At 38.0% G+C, this 16,922-nt stretch overlaps 1 protein-coding gene across 1 annotated transcript in view; it reads right to left on the bottom strand.

Annotated features, from left to right (window-relative positions):
* LOC145325755 (atrial natriuretic peptide receptor 1-like) overlaps nucleotides 1–11,781 on the bottom strand; it is a 116,776-nt gene extending 104,995 nt beyond the window's left edge. Inside the window, exons 1-3 of the mRNA XM_080168698.1 lie at nucleotides 11,670–11,781; nucleotides 10,707–10,752; nucleotides 7,913–8,006 (exon numbers count right to left, since the gene is read on the bottom strand). Of these exons, the coding sequence (XP_080024824.1) occupies nucleotides 7,913–8,006; nucleotides 10,707–10,752; nucleotides 11,670–11,737 (208 nt within the window). The 5' untranslated portion in view covers nucleotides 11,738–11,781. The remainder of the gene's footprint in view (nucleotides 1–7,912; nucleotides 8,007–10,706; nucleotides 10,753–11,669) is intronic.
* Nucleotides 11,782–16,922: the final 5,141 nt, after the last annotated feature.

Here is a 16,922-nt window from a genome sequence, read left to right as displayed (position 1 = left end):
TGACACTCTCATTCTTGTTAAATACTTTTTCTGGATTATAAATTAAATTTTCTATCTTTTAAAGTTATTTGTGTGTTTATGAATTCAAATTTTTACATATTTTAGCCAGTTTTGTCCGATTTTAATATTTTCTTTAACTCAAGTTCTGGTTCTTCTACAGGTTGTTTAGTTGTTGATAAAGAGGCAGTAGGCTTTTTGCAGTATTGAATATGCTTCTGAAATTATTTCAGATGATTCATCTGATTTATAAGCATGTTTTATCTGATATTATTTTGTTATTCTGTTTTTTTTCTAGAATCTTTTTGTGAATGATATTGTGCTACGCTACTTATATATGTCGACATCCTTGTTTTTTTCTTTAGACGCTGTCATTCTTGTTAAATACTTATGTGGTATTCGGCAACCGTGAGCCATGCCTATGGCACCCCTGACCGGGGTTCGGGGAAGGGCCAAAGGCCCTCCCCCGAGTCCTGGGGAAGGGGTCTGCCGACCCCCTCCCTATGCCTAAAATTAATGATTGAATCTGACAAGCTTTATTATGGTTAAGCTGCATTGTTAATTCCCCCCACCCTTTCCAGGGATGGGGGATCATTATTGCCCAAACTGACTATTGTATATGTATTATAATGCTTTTATGTTATGATTATTTATTCCTATCTGTGTAGCTGTTGTTTGTTGTATATAACTTTAGTAACCCTTAGACCTTCAATAAAGGAACAACTGAATAGATGCTGTTTGTTATTTAGTGATTGTTAGAGAAGCGTAGCTTCTCTATAGTAAGGTGTCCACGTCTGTCACACTGCCGTAGTCTTTTCGAACTCTGGTGTCTGCCATTTATCCTAGGCGGATACCACAACTTTGGTGACAGCTGTGTGAGATTACGGCAAACCACAAGTGTAGAGCAGACGCGCAGCTGAGGCTAAGGTACTCCCAGCAGTGAAACTGGCAAAACTGACACAAGCAACCTGAATTACCCACCCTGGATAGCAAGGTCTAACTCTGCATCCGGCAGTTGTGGAAGTGAAACAGCGAAACTTGACGGAGAACCGCGAGAAGTGCCGACATCTAACGGAGATTTGAGCGCTCAAAGGGCTGAAACAGGCCTGCGGACTGGCTGAAACAGGCCAAATAAGTGCAAACGGCTGAAAATAGGCCAACATTTACTGCAAGAGATAGCAGGATCCGAACCAGCGGCGCTAGCAGGACGGGACATTCCCTGCCGCCATCAGCCGGATTCGGATATACGGCGCTGTAGGACGGGACATTCCCTGCCGCCGATAGGCTGAAACACGCCACATAGCTGCGAGCTGCGAGCCAACATACGAGTGTAGTGTACCAAAGCAGAGAAAACTACGTCAACTCCAAGTATCCTGAGAGGCTACAGCGCAGCCACCCATCTAGAAAAGCAGATATTATATCACATTGTAGGGATTACCACCCTAGTGTGATGGTTAAACAATAGATTTATGAGCAAGGATTGGCAAACAATTTGTTGTGTATTGTGATAAAACTAAAAATAGAACAGGCTTGGATTTGTTGTGTATTGTGATAACAACTAAAAATAGAACAGGCTTGGTAAGCAAATCTGTTATGTATTGTGATAAGGCCAAAAATAGAATCTAGATGTAATATAACAATGCCTTGATAAACAATCTAACCACCCAAGCCTCCAGCACAACAAAATACACCCCTTATTCCAGAGGAAAGGGAGGGGCCCACTCTCCATTGAAGAAAATACAATCAAGGTGACATAACAAATAAAGCCTAGGATTAAGGAGAAAGGGCACCATTACCTCATCACACAGTTACCTCAAACCCACAGCACTCCCCCCTTCCTCACAGGGGGAACGGACGGATTTACCCCGTCCCCTCACGCGCTTCCCCCTCCTACCCACACTTGACTAAGTCCGCCCACGGTGTGGAGCTAGCGACCGGGAAAACAGAGCGCCATTTACGGGTCGCGCAACGGAGTTCGGGAAATATCATAAAATTCAACGGACAAAGCGGACCAATGAGAGAGCGAGTTGAGGGATAAGTGCGCGTTTTACCTGTGTGCGCGGATTTGACGGTGCGTAAGCGCGCTGCAAGGACAGGAGATTTCACGCACACACACACACACAGGAGCGGAGCTACTCCATAGCATCTAACAGAGGTATTTTTAGAAAATAAAGCATTACAAGCTCTCCCTCCTATCTATAGTGTGATAAAGGAAAACCCAATCAGTTCCTGACAGCAGTTCAGACCCTCAACAGCTATCTACCCCTACCAGCCTACTCTACAACCTCAGAATAAAACTAGTGATAAGTACAGCTAAGTTATATCTTTGTAACTAAACTACCAACCTAGTGATAAAACAGTGTTGGCTGTTAGGCTAGAAAGCCTCAAGTGATAAACCATTTATAATATTGCCTTATAACTTTGTGTCCCGCCGTTGAACCGTTGACCCGATGGAGCAGCCGCAAGCGCCAGGAGGCGACCAAGCCCAAGGATGGCTCCAGGATGACCCTCAGCCGGCTCCAGCCGAGTACCGCAAGCTGATGCTGAGTAACCTGCCGGAGTATAGAGGACCGCCCAAGCAATCCTGGAGTTCCCACATCCGCAGACTCGAGATGTCATGGGCGGCTTACCGCGTGCCGCCCCATGACACCCTCAACCGCCGCAACGCCCTTTTACTGTCACTGGTAGGGCAAGCGGCGGAAATGGCTTCTCATCTGTTTGGCGAGGCAGGCCAAGCCTTGACATACGAACAAGTCAAGGCCGAGTGTGAAATGTTATTTCGTCCCGCCTTTGAATCCCAGACTTTGAAGCAAGCCTTCAGGGATTACAGGCAACACTCGACAGAACCTATACAAGCATACATATCCACAAAGTGTGCCTTGTATAGGGAGACCTACAGCCATGAGGATCTCGAATTATTAATCGATGAATTAAATCGTGGCATTCGGAACGCTAATGTGAAACGTGAAATGATGAGTCATGAGATCGCCTCTGTACCTGAGTACACGAGGCGAGCCATGTTCACCGTCACAATGATTACCAAGCAGCTGAAGGAGGGTGTGTGCCTAGTGGATGCCACCGACGGGCTCACGGGATCAGCCAGCGTCCAGTTGCCCAATTACGACGAGTCGGAGCCAATGGAGATTGGCGCCTTGGCTCCGGGTCTCCACCAGATGGGGAAGGTCGCTCCAGATGACAAGATTCCAGGCCGCTGTTTCCGCTGCCAAGGGAAAGGCCACCGAGCTCAAGACTGCCCGACGCCTATGGAAGTCAGCCTAGAGGAGAGACGCACCCAGCCACGCCGTGACCGTCCTGCCAAGTGCGAGCGTTGCCACTATGCTGGCCATACGGCGGCCGAGTGCAGAGCCGACTGGGACCAGGTAGCCCGCCGTAGGCGCACCGCAGACAAGGGTGCTCCCCCAGGAAAGCCCAGCAGAGTAGCCCACATGGAAGGGAGCGCGCCCCCAGCACCACCGCAGCAAGCAGCCGCCCCCAACGCAGCGGGCCGAGCCGACGGAATGCCGCAGTTTGGGACCGTTCCAGCTAGGATCAACGTACTGGGAGGCGCGGCTGAACCCAACCGGGTTGGCCTGGGCTTCAGTCTCAACCACCTGGGGCCGGAGTTTGTGCAACCCAACAACATCGCCGAGCCAGAAGTTCTGAGGCCCCAGCCTTTTAGCCTAAACATGATGGAGCCTGCCCGACCGAGCCTACCCAGCAAGAGTGGAGGGGCGCTACCCAGCGTCACTGAGACGGTGTACGGGGAGGCCCTGGCGGCCGTTGAACGAGAGAGGCAGGAGGCGCTAGCCAGCGCATCAGAGTCAATGTATGGGGCGCCACCCGGCGCCGCCACCTGCGATGACTGGGGGGTGCTATCCAGCGCCTCCAACCTGGTGCCTGGGGCGACAACCGTCGCCGCCACCGAGATACCTGGATCCTGGAACGAGCCAGCAGTCCCAGAGGAAGGGGTGACACCCGTCACCCCCAGTCAGCCAGCGCCACCAGCCTGTAGGGAGAGCCCAGCTATACACCATCCAGCGCCCCCTGCCAGCCAAAGGAACCCAGCACTTCCAGTCGAACCAGGATAAGTTAAATTTAACAAATGTGTTGTATCCAAACTATTGTAAAACCCCAACCTTGCCTGTGCCCCCTGCACCAGAGGCTGGGGAGATTGAAATTTGGGGATATAAGGACTTGCCTGTGCCACATGCACCTGAGTTCCTAGGGCAGGGGAGGGACGTGAGTCAGGGCGAGCCTGTGCCACACGCACTTCAGCCCCATGCCACTGGGCATGCCATGGACAAGGGAAGGGACCCCTTGGGGCTAGGGGAGCCGACACCCAGGCAAGCGCCAGTCGCCTGCCAGTCTGTCATTGGGGAGGGTATCGGGGTGCCCCGGACACACAAAGATAACGCTCAATGGAAATTTGTATCTAGCCAGGAGCAGCCCAGCCGTGTCCAGCCCCGAGAAGCAGCCGTGACCCGAGCCGAAGATCCCCAGCCGCGTGCGCGAGGTAGATGGCTGTCTGGTAGCTTCTCACACTGGTGGATGGTCCTGTGGGGACTACTGCTGGCAGCCGTGTGGCCTACAACCAGCTACGTCCTGGTGGGGTGGGAGATGGCGCAGCCATACTGTGTTTGCTGTTGTTAATCCTCAAACTGCTGGGGGACCTGACCATCATTTCCCTGGCAGCCGCACAAGGAGGTGTACGGGCCGCCATGAATGCCATGTCACAAGTGTTCCTGTACCATCCAACTTTGTACAGGAAGGCCTTGGCCAGAGCCCAGCTCACCCATGCCAAGTCCCGGGACTTTTCAGTAGACTGGGATGCCATTCCCATTGGCCGGGAAGCAGCCGAGGAAATGGTGTCCATGCAATCAGCCGATAGCGGGCATGACCGCCAAGGCAGGCCTGGACCGCCCTCTGGAAGACCCCGCGGCCCCTCGGGAGGTCAGGCTGCCGCTCAGACGGTCAACTTGGCAGCCAGTGCCCCAGCCGCTGCCAACAACAACCAGAATGCCCCGCTGCTGACTGGCCCAGCAGCAGCTGTGCCACACGCCAACCTGACACCTGCCGGCGCTGAGCTACGTGTCCAACCAAAACCAGCCTCTACCTTCTACCCCACGTTGGGAGCCCATCAGCCCTGAAAATCACCACTAGGATTCCATTGAATCATTATCATTTGTATATATCTTAGCCCTAAGGAGCGGGCCGACGGCCTCAACCACTGTCGGAAGTCTGGTAGGGAGACCCTCTCCCAGCCTTCCGAGGGGAGAGTTGTGGTATTCGGCAACCGTGAGCCATGCCTATGGCACCCCTGACCGGGGTTCGGGGAAGGGCCACAGGCCCTCCCCCGAGTCCTGGGGAAGGGGTCTGCCGACCCCCTCCCTATGCCTAAAATTAATGATTGAATCTGACAAGCTTTATTATGGTTAAGCTGCATTGTTAATTCCCCCCACCCTTTCCAGGGATGGGGGATCATTATTGCCCAAACTGACTATTGTATATGTATTATAATGCTTTTATGTTATGATTATTTATTCCTATCTGTGTAGCTGTTGTTTGTTGTATATAACTTTAGTAACCCTTAGACCTTCAATAAAGGAACAACTGAATAGATGCTGTTTGTTATTTAGTGATTGTTAGAGAAGCGTAGCTTCTCTATAGTAAGGTGTCCACGTCTGTCACACTGCCGTAGTCTTTTCGAACTCTGGTGTCTGCCATTTATCCTAGGCGGATACCACACTTACACAATTTCTAAATATTTTGTCTAGTTTAACGAGAAAATAATTAGCTATAAAATTGCTAATTAAAGGGTAAAATAAAATTTGTATAGTTAATTAATTAATTTAGACGCTAATTAGTTATAAATTTTGTTAGTTAGTACGAGAAAGACAATAGGGCTTTTTAGTTTGTAAATTTTCCTATTTGTCAAAATATGGAATTTAGATCTAGACTTTCTCAATTGATCCTTATATAAATGTAAAAGGATTTATTTCTGTGTGCACTGAAGGATCTAACTAACCGCTAAACAGATATGGTTCTCCTTTACAAAATAGCTTCTCATAGGTCCTAGGAAGGTTTGGAACTATTTTGAGGGAGTGTACCATTACTCTCCAAAGAAAAATTGCCCCTAGAAAACAACCCTCCACCAATAAATTATTTTACTTTGCACATCCAGAACCCACATTCTACTGCCTCTATAGGCCTCTAGGGATGTAAAGTGTATCATATAATTCAAAATATTAGAACCATATAAATGTTTTTTTTTACATATACATAAATAAATATTATTTACTATTTCTCTTATCCTCTGAATAACTAAAACTCAATTTCCTGTTAAATATTGAGCTAAATAAATCTTGTTGTATCGTTGTATTGTAGCAAATAGTGTGCATTCAGCTCCGCATATGTGCAAAAAAAATAGCAATTAAAGTTTTTGTCTGTTGTATTCTGCGAGTTAATTAATCAAAGTATCTAAACGGATAAGACAAAGCCTGATAGATTGATGTACATCCTAAAAATTACTACTCTTGTAGACTACAATTAGTGGTTGAAAAGTTTGGACACTCAACTAAATGAACCAACCAATCATAATTAAACGAATAAGAAATGTTATTATAAGAATTTGGGGACTAATTTAAAAAAATAGTCCAATGTTCTCTCCCTCCCTGAAATTAAGCCCTTTGAAAGTTTGAATTTATAATATAGGGATCTTTAGGGATAAGACAATGTAAGATAAATCCTTATAATAAAGTAACAGAATGTCGATTTGTGTGTGTCTTTTTACCGAAGGATCTCGCTAACCGCTGAACCGATCGGGTTCTCCTTAAAAAGGTAGCTTTTCATAGGTCCCGGGAAGGATTATAACTATTTTTGGGGGAGGGCACCACCACCCTCCTAAGAGAAATCACACAAAATTTTTTTTTTTAATATTCGCAATATAGAAATCACACCTTTTTTTTACTTTTTTCTTTTTAAAACTTAAATAAAAGATTAGCCGTTGGAATTCAACTCCCCTCTTCTCAAGTAGTAGTAGCCGCTAGTATAGGTATATATAATACACTTGCAATTGTATTAAAAAGATAAAAGTTATAGGTGGAAATGTTTGGACATTTTAAGTTTTCTCAACCTATTAAACCTGATAGATGTGCAGAAGTGATGTTACACCATATTTGAATTTCAGGAAATAACATTGGTTTACCTTATACTTATCTATTCTTTATTCAACAATATTTTATTTGAAGAAGGATGACAACATATCATCTTTCAAAGCTTCATAAAAAAAAGGAAACATGAAAATCTTGTTATAGATGAAAGACAATGAAATTATGTACACCCCCTATGATGATAAATAAACTGAATTACCCCATCTGTAGATTTAAATTTATTGGTAAAACATTTGGACACTCCAAGTTGGAAAACCAAACAATCAAAATACTCAATGTTTTAGAGCCAACTGATAAGATAACATGGTTACAAAACTTTGTGTACAAGTATAATTTACAGATTCATGTTTGAACACTGTCGGACAATTTTTTCCCCCTAAATTTCTTATTAACAAAAACAAGCCTGTTATAATACTGAATGATATCTTCATCACTTAAAGTACATATACAATACATACAGTAATAGTTTTATGTTTGCCCAACGTTTGAAATGTAGATGCGGCCTACATCTAAAGATGCCATTTGGATTTTTAAAAATATCTTTGAACATATTATAAATGATTTTTCTACCTTGTTTTACAATATCAAGCTAGTTATAAAAATAACAGGGGCATATATATTATACAAAGTATATATACAGTAATACCTTATTACATAAGGCAGGCCCTTTTGCCAATAATACAAATTGTGAGATTATGTGTAATAAATGTTGTCGCAAATATAGGTATTAAATGATTTGTTATTACCTGGTTTTACAAGATCAAGCCTGTTATGATACTCTAGCGTGTCTTTATCTGTAACATTCTGGGGCAATAGTAACCCAATCACAAGTCTTTTCTCCTAGAAAAAAATATATAACAAATATATAGTTCCTAATGCCCGCCCTCCGCCTTTTAAGAATAAATTGCAATATAAGGGTTTTCATGTGTTTTTTTTATACTTTAGATTAGGTTAGGTTGTAATGGGTACAGGGTATCTCCGCAGAGTTAGTTGATCTCAGGTACAAACCATCAAGAATATAATTCTGTACCCTTTACTATATATTTTTCTATATTAGGAACGTATTCAGTTCAGTAATATGCGATATCTTGACAAACAATAAAACTTTACAACTTTATATAACACTAGCACCAATGCCAATAAAATGACTCAAACCATACGAAGATTTAAAATTGAAAAAAAATAGCCTGAAACCAGAACCATGTTAAGCTTCTTAAAAATAGAGAACTCAATTTATTGAATTTTGATTGATTGGTTAATCAATTTTACTGTCCAAACGTTTCAACAACCTTTAACAGAAGGGGGAATTTTGTGTATCATCATTGGGGATATCATCAATTTATCGTCCACTGTCGTACCCCTTAAGATCACTGGTAAAGGCCTACTTCTACAGGGTCATTCAAGAGAAATGATTTTAAAAAAACTTAATTATGCATAGAAAATAAAACAATTATGTAAAATTCTTTATATATTTGGAAAACCTATTATGGGACATTTATGTTTCAAATATTAAAAAATGATTATTTCAACAAATTATGCCCTAAAAACCTTTTTGAAATTCAAATTGCGCAGCTTGTGTTAATAGTAGAAAAATGTTATGCATATCGTTAGTATCGTCATAGGCTCTAGTTTTCAATGTATAAAAACCATTCCTGTGCTACGTATGGTATAAGAGCTATGTGTTAAAATGTTCCAATTAATTAAAACTTTTAAACCTTTTTCTCACATTTTTCATCGTAGCTCCTAAACTACAAATAGCATATTTATATTATAAAAAACTTGAGATTATGACAAATCTAACGGTATGCACAACATTTTTCTACTATTAACACAAGCCGCGCAATTTGAATTTTAAAGATGTGTATATTTTTTTTACAACCTTTAAATTGGAAAATCTTCGAAAAAAAGACCTTTGTAAAAACCGGTTTTTTGAGCATAATTTATTGAAATAATCATTTTTAAATATTTGAAACATAAATGTCCCATAATAGGTTTTCTAAATATATAAAGGATTTTACATAATTGTTTTATTTTCTATGCATAATTAAGTTTTTTAAAAAATCATTTCTCTTGAATGACCCTATACAACCATGTAACAGAATGCAATATTAGAGGGCACCAAAAAATGACGTCATAAAATAAAGTTGTCCAATGAGAGGCGAGTATACAATGTAACTGAGCAATGGTAAATTTTATAATCGCCTATCATTTGTTATTTTATCGTATGACGTCATTTTTTCGGTGCCATTTTGCGCTGTCTCTATTAAAGGTTATCTAAGATTCAAATGAAAAACATTATTAAAATCTATTTACCTGCATCCGGCATATATCCTCTTAATGGATATAGGATATACGTGGATATTATGACAGGGGAAAATTTATAGTCAATTTAGGTTGCTAACATTGACATAATCTATTGGAAATTTCGTTCATTCAGTAGGAGGTGAGGGGTTGGGGTAAAAGGATTTATACCCCGTATCGTAATTTCAGTCAGTTGTGAGTATTACTTTATCAGAGTACTTGAAAATCCAGTGCAACATCCAAGTAATAATATATCGACTATTCTCTTATATTATATTGATTTTTAACAACGCATAAAGAAACAATAACATAACAATAACAAATTTTCAATAAAAATCTTTTAAAGAAATCTAATTTACCTTATTGATAGACTAATAAATAATTCATATGTTTTTCTTGAAAGAAAAATATTTAAACAAGGATGACAACATCCATAAAAGCGAAGCGCTGAAACGGTAGGACAAACGAACATTAACACTTGTATAGTATCAGAACTGAATAATCAGAATATAAATGTATAAGAGTCGATGCAAAATTATAAGTAAATTTGATGAAAAACTGAATAATACAAAATAATGTTTATGGACATACTTACATTTTTAGGACTTAATTATAGAGTTGCTTCGCTTATAATATTGTACTTTTATGTCCCAAGAATGAGTATACAAAAAATCAGATCAATCGGATAATTAGATCATATAAAAATTTGTTGTTAAAAAAGTAAAAAAATCAACATGTTTAAAATAGACGTACGGACATTCTGGTAATGATTATAGAGTTGCTACGCTTTCTAAATCGTACCTAACTACTACAGGAATCACCATGCAAAGTTTGAAATCGATAGGACAATTCTAACATGCCTAAATTAACGAAAAAAGCTATCCGTTACGGACGGACGTACTGACGGACCGACCCTAATTATAGAAAAGCTTCGCTTTAAAAAAAAAAGAAATCGACTAAGCATGTCATAAGCGCTTTACTGACAAGCATTTACTTAAAAACAGGGATCTAAAGGGATAAGACAATGGCCGATAAATTGATGTGAATTTCCTCCAATGATGATAAATTCCCCCTTCTGTAGATTACAATAAGTAGTTGATACGTTTGGACACTCAACTTAATAAACCAACCAATCAAAATTCAATTGTCCCCAAAGTTTTTAAGCCAACGAATAAGAAAACGTTATTATAAAACTTTGGGAACTAATGTAAAGTAGCAAAGCTACTAAATAATTGTTACCTGTACGTCTGGCTTGTCGTTAACAACTGTAAAATTATTCTGAACCCTGAAATAATTATTGTTAAGTTTAGACGATTTTTCAAAAATAATTCCAAAGATTTATAATTTTTATATGTCTTAAAGAATATTAAATCTTTAAAAGCTTCCATTAAAACAAAAAAAAATAAGATTTTAATCCCAATCAAAGAAATTAGATTAAACTTTCTTCAAAGTACTTGTCTTTTTGTCCGTAAAGAACTGCAATGAGCGAAATCTGATTTTTTTGGCCTAATTTACGATAGACGGCTGATTAGAACTAGAACAAGAACTAGAACTACTAGCCTTACCTGATAATATGCACGTCTCCAGCACTCAGGGTGCAGGGTAGGGTGAGAACTAGAACTAGTACTAGTACTACTAGCCTTACCTGATAATATGCACGTCTCCAGCACTCAGGGTGCAAGGTAGGGTGAGAACTAGAACTAGTACTAGTACTACTAGCCTTACCTGATAATATGCACGTCTCCAGCACTCAGGGTGCAGGGTAGGGTGAGAACTAGAACTAGAACTAGTACTAGTACTAGCCTTACCTGATAATATGCACGTCTCCAGCACTCAGGGTGCAGGGTAGGGTGAGAACTAGAACTAGAACCAGTACTAGTACTAGCCTTACCTGATAATATGCACGTCTCCAGCACTCAGGGTGCAGGGTAGGGTTAGAACTAGAACTAGTACTACTAGCCTTACCTGATAATATGCACGTCTCCAGCACTCAGGGTGCAGAGTAGGGTGAGAACTAGAACTAGAACTACTAGCCTTACCTGATAATATGCACGTCTCCAGCACTCAGGGTGCAAGGTAGGGTGAGAACTAGAACTAGTACTAGTACTACTAGCCTTACCTGATAATATGCACGTCTCCAGCACTCAGGGTGCAGGGTAGGGTGAGAACTAGAACTAGAACTAGTACTAGTACTAGCCTTACCTGATAATATGCACGTCTCCAGCACTCAGGGTGCAGGGTAGGGTGAGAACTAGAACCAGCCAAATCATTTTCTAATATTCTAGCTACAGTTTTTTAACTCATTTTATTCTCTAAATTGTGGTAATATTTATATATTTATAAGGTCACATTGGGCTCTTGAAGAAATGGTGGTTAGGGGGGGGGGGGAGAGGCTAATTTTAAATTTTAAAAAATTATGTCCCACCAAAAAAGAGAAATAAATGAAGGGGGGGAGGAATTATTCTATAGGCGATTACTTTAGAATGAGGGTTTTGTTACCCTCTCTTCTAATAGTTTTTAACCTTCCGTGGACTTATTGAAAGCTGTAAAGGAAAACCACATTGGTTCAGTGCTTAACGAGATCCTTCGCCACATACACACACACACACATCCAATTACTTTTGTAACAGAAAGATAAATCAAAATTTGTTGTCGACACAATTTTATATTAAAATATCTGCACACCATGTTTGGGAATTGTTGAATAAATTTAGGAAAGATTATTCATTCCACCTATCTTTCCTCATAGTGTTGTCATAATCCAGCAAATTATATTTAAGCATTATAAAAGCTAAATTAAATTTATAACTGGGTATTTTCTTACAAGTGGTCGGTTGAGTAATGATACCATCCACTCTTATATTGTTTTTTAAAAATAGCATTACCCCAGCGGGAGGGGGGTCCAATCTCTGCATGGCCTGTACCAGTGTACCTGGAGTGCTCTAAATAGTATACACAAATAATAACCTGTAGAGCATCATATGTGACGTCATAAAAATACAGCTAAAAAGGAGGGATGAGATAAGAATTGGGAATGAAACCCCTAAAAAAGAGACGGATTTAGATATATTTTTATGACGTCACACATGAAACTTTCTAGCGCTTCAAAAACCTAACCTAACGTGACCTATAATAATAAATACACAAAATCCATTTCAAAATATGAATGGGGTACTGTACTCAACTAGGCACTTTGGTGAAATCCACCAATTCTATCAATAACAAAAATGTCTTTAAAGTTTAAAACTATTTTTACCTATCAATTTATCAAGGAAAGTGATATTGGACTATTAATAACACTTTCCTAGAAGATTAAAACACGTTCTTGTTGAAAAAAGAACAAATTGTACAAACTCCAGTTTCCATACTTTTCCACCAATGATTTGTTGTTATTTGAAAACACCTCTCAGGAGAAGAAAAGAAAATTTGTGACAAATTTTCCTTTCATAAATGATAAATAATTTTGAATAATTTTTGGCAATAAAAATTAAATCTTTTTTTTTATCAGTTTGGAGCAATAAAATATATGTTTTTCTTATTAGTAATAAAAAGAATAAAATAAAACGAAGCAATTTATAGTGTCTTAAAAAGTGGATAAACGTTTGGCCGACCTATCCCAAATGATATCATATTAGAATTGTAAATTTTTTTGGTAATTGTATAATTCTATACTGTAAACAATTATAAAAGAACTTTTTCTATTTTTCTTTACCTTTTATTAATTTAGTAACTTTTTATAATAACAATTATAAAATCCATTGAAGCGAAGCGAAATAATTCAGAAAAGCTTTTCAAAGTCAAAATCTATCCTATATAACTAATACAATTCAACATTGTTAAATAGTTACTTTCTAGATTGTGCCCTATCCTTACAGGACTCTCCATACAAGGAATAAAATCAAAAGTTAAATGTCACAAAATGACTGACTTACAGACAGACGCTAAGCTTTAAACAGCTATTAATAATATGGAATGTTATTATCTATTATCTAATTCTTATTCTTTACTGTAAACATTACTTTAAAAGGATTATCTAAAAAATTTTTAACTTTATTGTAATAAACATTTTTAAAAAGTAGATTTTTAGATTTTCTATAATTAGGAAAAGTCCTGTAGTCCGACTGTCTGTTCGAAGTATATTTGAATTTTATTGTAGATAATACAATGTTAGAAATAATGTAGATTTCAAACCTTTTAATAGTCATTTCTCGAATCGTATAATAAACGGCTTTCCGCGGATATAGAATGTACAATTATAAGATTAAATCTAGTTTATTTAGCCGCACCGGCTAAAAAAACTGGTTTTAATCTATGATTGTACATTTTTATATTCGTAGAAAGCTGGATATAATACGATGCTAGACATAGTTTTTTTTTTTATTGATGAGAACCGGTTCATATCCACCGGATTCGAATGAATACGAGAAAATAAATGAACATCTGCTCTATATCTCACTCTATGTCTGTCTGAAGCTTAAGATCTCAGTAACCACTGAACCGATTGGGCTCTACTCTTCAGGGAGTATACCTACTGGTCCTGTGATGGTTTTAAGCTGTTTTCTTGGGAAAAGGGACACCCCCCCCCCTAAAAAAAAATGAAAAATACCCCCCCTTAAAAATTTTTTTTTATTTAAAAATTAAAATAACACAAAAACAGGTTGATCAAACCTCTTGGGGCAAAGCCCCTAGAGGCTATGGGCTAAGCCGCTAGTCGTGACATATAAAGTAGTAAGGTTTTTTTTTACTTTAGTTTAAGATTTCTGAAACCACTCAACTGTATGAGTTTGCAATTTTAGAAAAGCTTCACATTGGCCCCGGGATGGTTTTAGTTTTTTTTATAGATTTATGTCTTGGGTTGGTTTTAGGCTATGTTTCTGTTGATCACTAAATACTAGATACTAAATCCCTACATTCTATGGGCGCAGATGATAGTATTCTAATAGCTTGCACACTACATAATTTCATATATTTTTCACATGACGAGCTTCGTTCTTATGAATGTTGTCATCCTAGTTTAAGATGAAAAATTGTTCAATAATTTCAAAATAGAATTCTCTACCTTGAAAAAATCAAAAGATTATCCTATTGGAATAAACAAGGAGGAAGGGGCCATTGGACTGTTTATGACACTAGTCCCCAAAGTTTAGTAATAATATTTTCTTATTCGTTGGCTCAACAACGATGGGGACTTTAATTGAATATTGATTGCTTGGTGTATTACGTTGACTGTCTTAACGTTTTAACCACTAATTCTGATCTACAAAAGGATTTTTATCATTAGGGATGGACATCAATTTATCGGCCATTGTCTTATCCCTTTAGATCCCTGTTAAATAAATCATTTTCAAATTATATAATTTCCCATGAAAAGAGGGGTCATTGGACTGAAAATTATACTCCTCCTTATAGTTGTATTATTTGTTGGATTGGCTTTACGTTTATTTTATTAAATTTTTTAGTTTCCAAACTTTTCCATTAATGTTTTTGATCGGGGTTATTTTGTTGATTATAATTGATGTACAAAAAAGGTATATTTACCAAAATTGAGAATTTATCCTTCATATTGTCTTGTCTAAAGATTCATATATTTTTTATATTTATTTTGCTAATATATCAAAAGCTTTGCTTAAGTCAAATTGATAAAAAGTACAAAACAAACAGCTCGTTTAAAAAAAAGTATAATTGGTTTTGATTTGATTCTGATGGGATAAGACTGTAAATAGATGTAAATATATAAACAACCTCAAAAATCAGAAATACAAATTTTTGTATATAAATTTTATTGGTTGAAACGTTTAGGCACCGCCGCGCCGGTTTGAACCAACCAATGAAGAATTAAAATTTAACCAGCGTTTTTGAGGCAACGAATAGGAGAACGTGTGTATAAAACTTTGTGTACCAGTTCGATTTGCACACCAATGTCCCCTACTTCAATTATATTTAAAAAATATAAATATAACAAGGATGACAACATCCATAAAAGCGAAGCACTGAAACGGTAGGACAAACGGACATTAACACTTGTATAGTGTCATAACTGAATAATCATAATATAAATGTATAAGACTCAAAGCAAAATTGTAAGTAAATTTGTTGAAAAACTGCTTGATTCAGGATAATGTTTATGGACATACTTACATTTCTAGGACTTGATTAAAGAGTTGCTTCGCTTATTACATTATACTTTTTTGTCCCAGGAATCAATATACCAAAAATCAGATCAATCCGATGATTAGATCACATAAAAATTTGTTGTTAAAAAAGTAAAAAAATCAACATGTTTAAAATGGACGTACGGACATTTTGGTAATGATTATAGAGTTGCTATGCTTTTTAAATCGTACCTTACTACTAAAGGAATCACCATGCAGAATTTGAAATCGATAGGACAATTTTAACATGCCTAAATTAACTGAAAAAGCTATCCGTTACTGACGTACTGACGGACGGACGGACCAACCCTAATTATAGAAAAGCTTCGCTTTTAAAATATAAATATAAAAAATGTAATTTGAAAGTTGCATAATTCGTTTTTGAAAAAAATAAATGAATGGAAAAATTCACCTCACACCTAAATCTATCAAAATAAATTAAATCAAGAAACAGATTTTCAAATCAACTGTTTAATTCTCAGAGAATAAGAGATGTTTAAATATTTAATAATAACATTTCATTATTTTAGAGCATATTCTTTTAGTAAAGTAGCCTAATTGTAGAAAGGGTTTTAATAAAAAACTTCTTGCACTAAATCATTTACAATTAAATATATTCATCCAGTTCATGCTTATGTAATGAAAAAAATAAGCTGTTAGTTTACCTAATGTGAATCTGAATTAATGCACCACAGCACGAGTCCCAGCCCCTTTTTATGTCATATTTTTGCCATAATATAGGCGGAGTAGATAGTTTTATGTTATTTGACCGTATATCACAAAAAAAGTACTTTAGCCTATGTTTTTTTTAATTTTAAGTAAATATCATATTATATTGTTTATTAAATTATACTCTACTAGTGGCTTCGCCCCTAGAGGACTCTAGTGGCACTTTATGTTTTTTATATTCAAAATATGGCTATTTTGCGTTTGACGTTTATGTTTCGTTGAACTCTCTTTCTAAAATCGAGAAATTTAAAAAAAAAATTAATTTCTCTAGCGAGGGTGGTGGTACCCACCCTTAAAATAGTTATAAACCTTCCCGGGACATATAAAAATCTACCCTGTTAAGGAGAACCCGATCGGTTCAGTGGTTAGCGAGATCCTTTGGTACAAACATACAGACACAAACATCCTGTTACTTTAGTATAAGGATTAATAAATTTTATCCTAATTATTTTTTTTATTCAACATGTCTTTATTTTTCCCCCCTAAACATTTGTTATTCAAACCAACCTTCTGAATTACAGATATTACAGATGTGACAAAAAAGATTAATTTAATTTTCAACTCACATACATTT

This window comes from Acartia tonsa, chromosome 8 (assembly GCF_053477335.1).
Source record: "Acartia tonsa isolate MP-2025a chromosome 8, ASM5347733v1, whole genome shotgun sequence".
Lineage (NCBI taxonomy): Eukaryota > Metazoa > Arthropoda > Copepoda > Calanoida > Acartiidae > Acartia > Acartia tonsa.
Note: the sequence above shows the minus strand (reverse complement) of the source record. Positions and strands in the feature narration are given on the sequence as shown.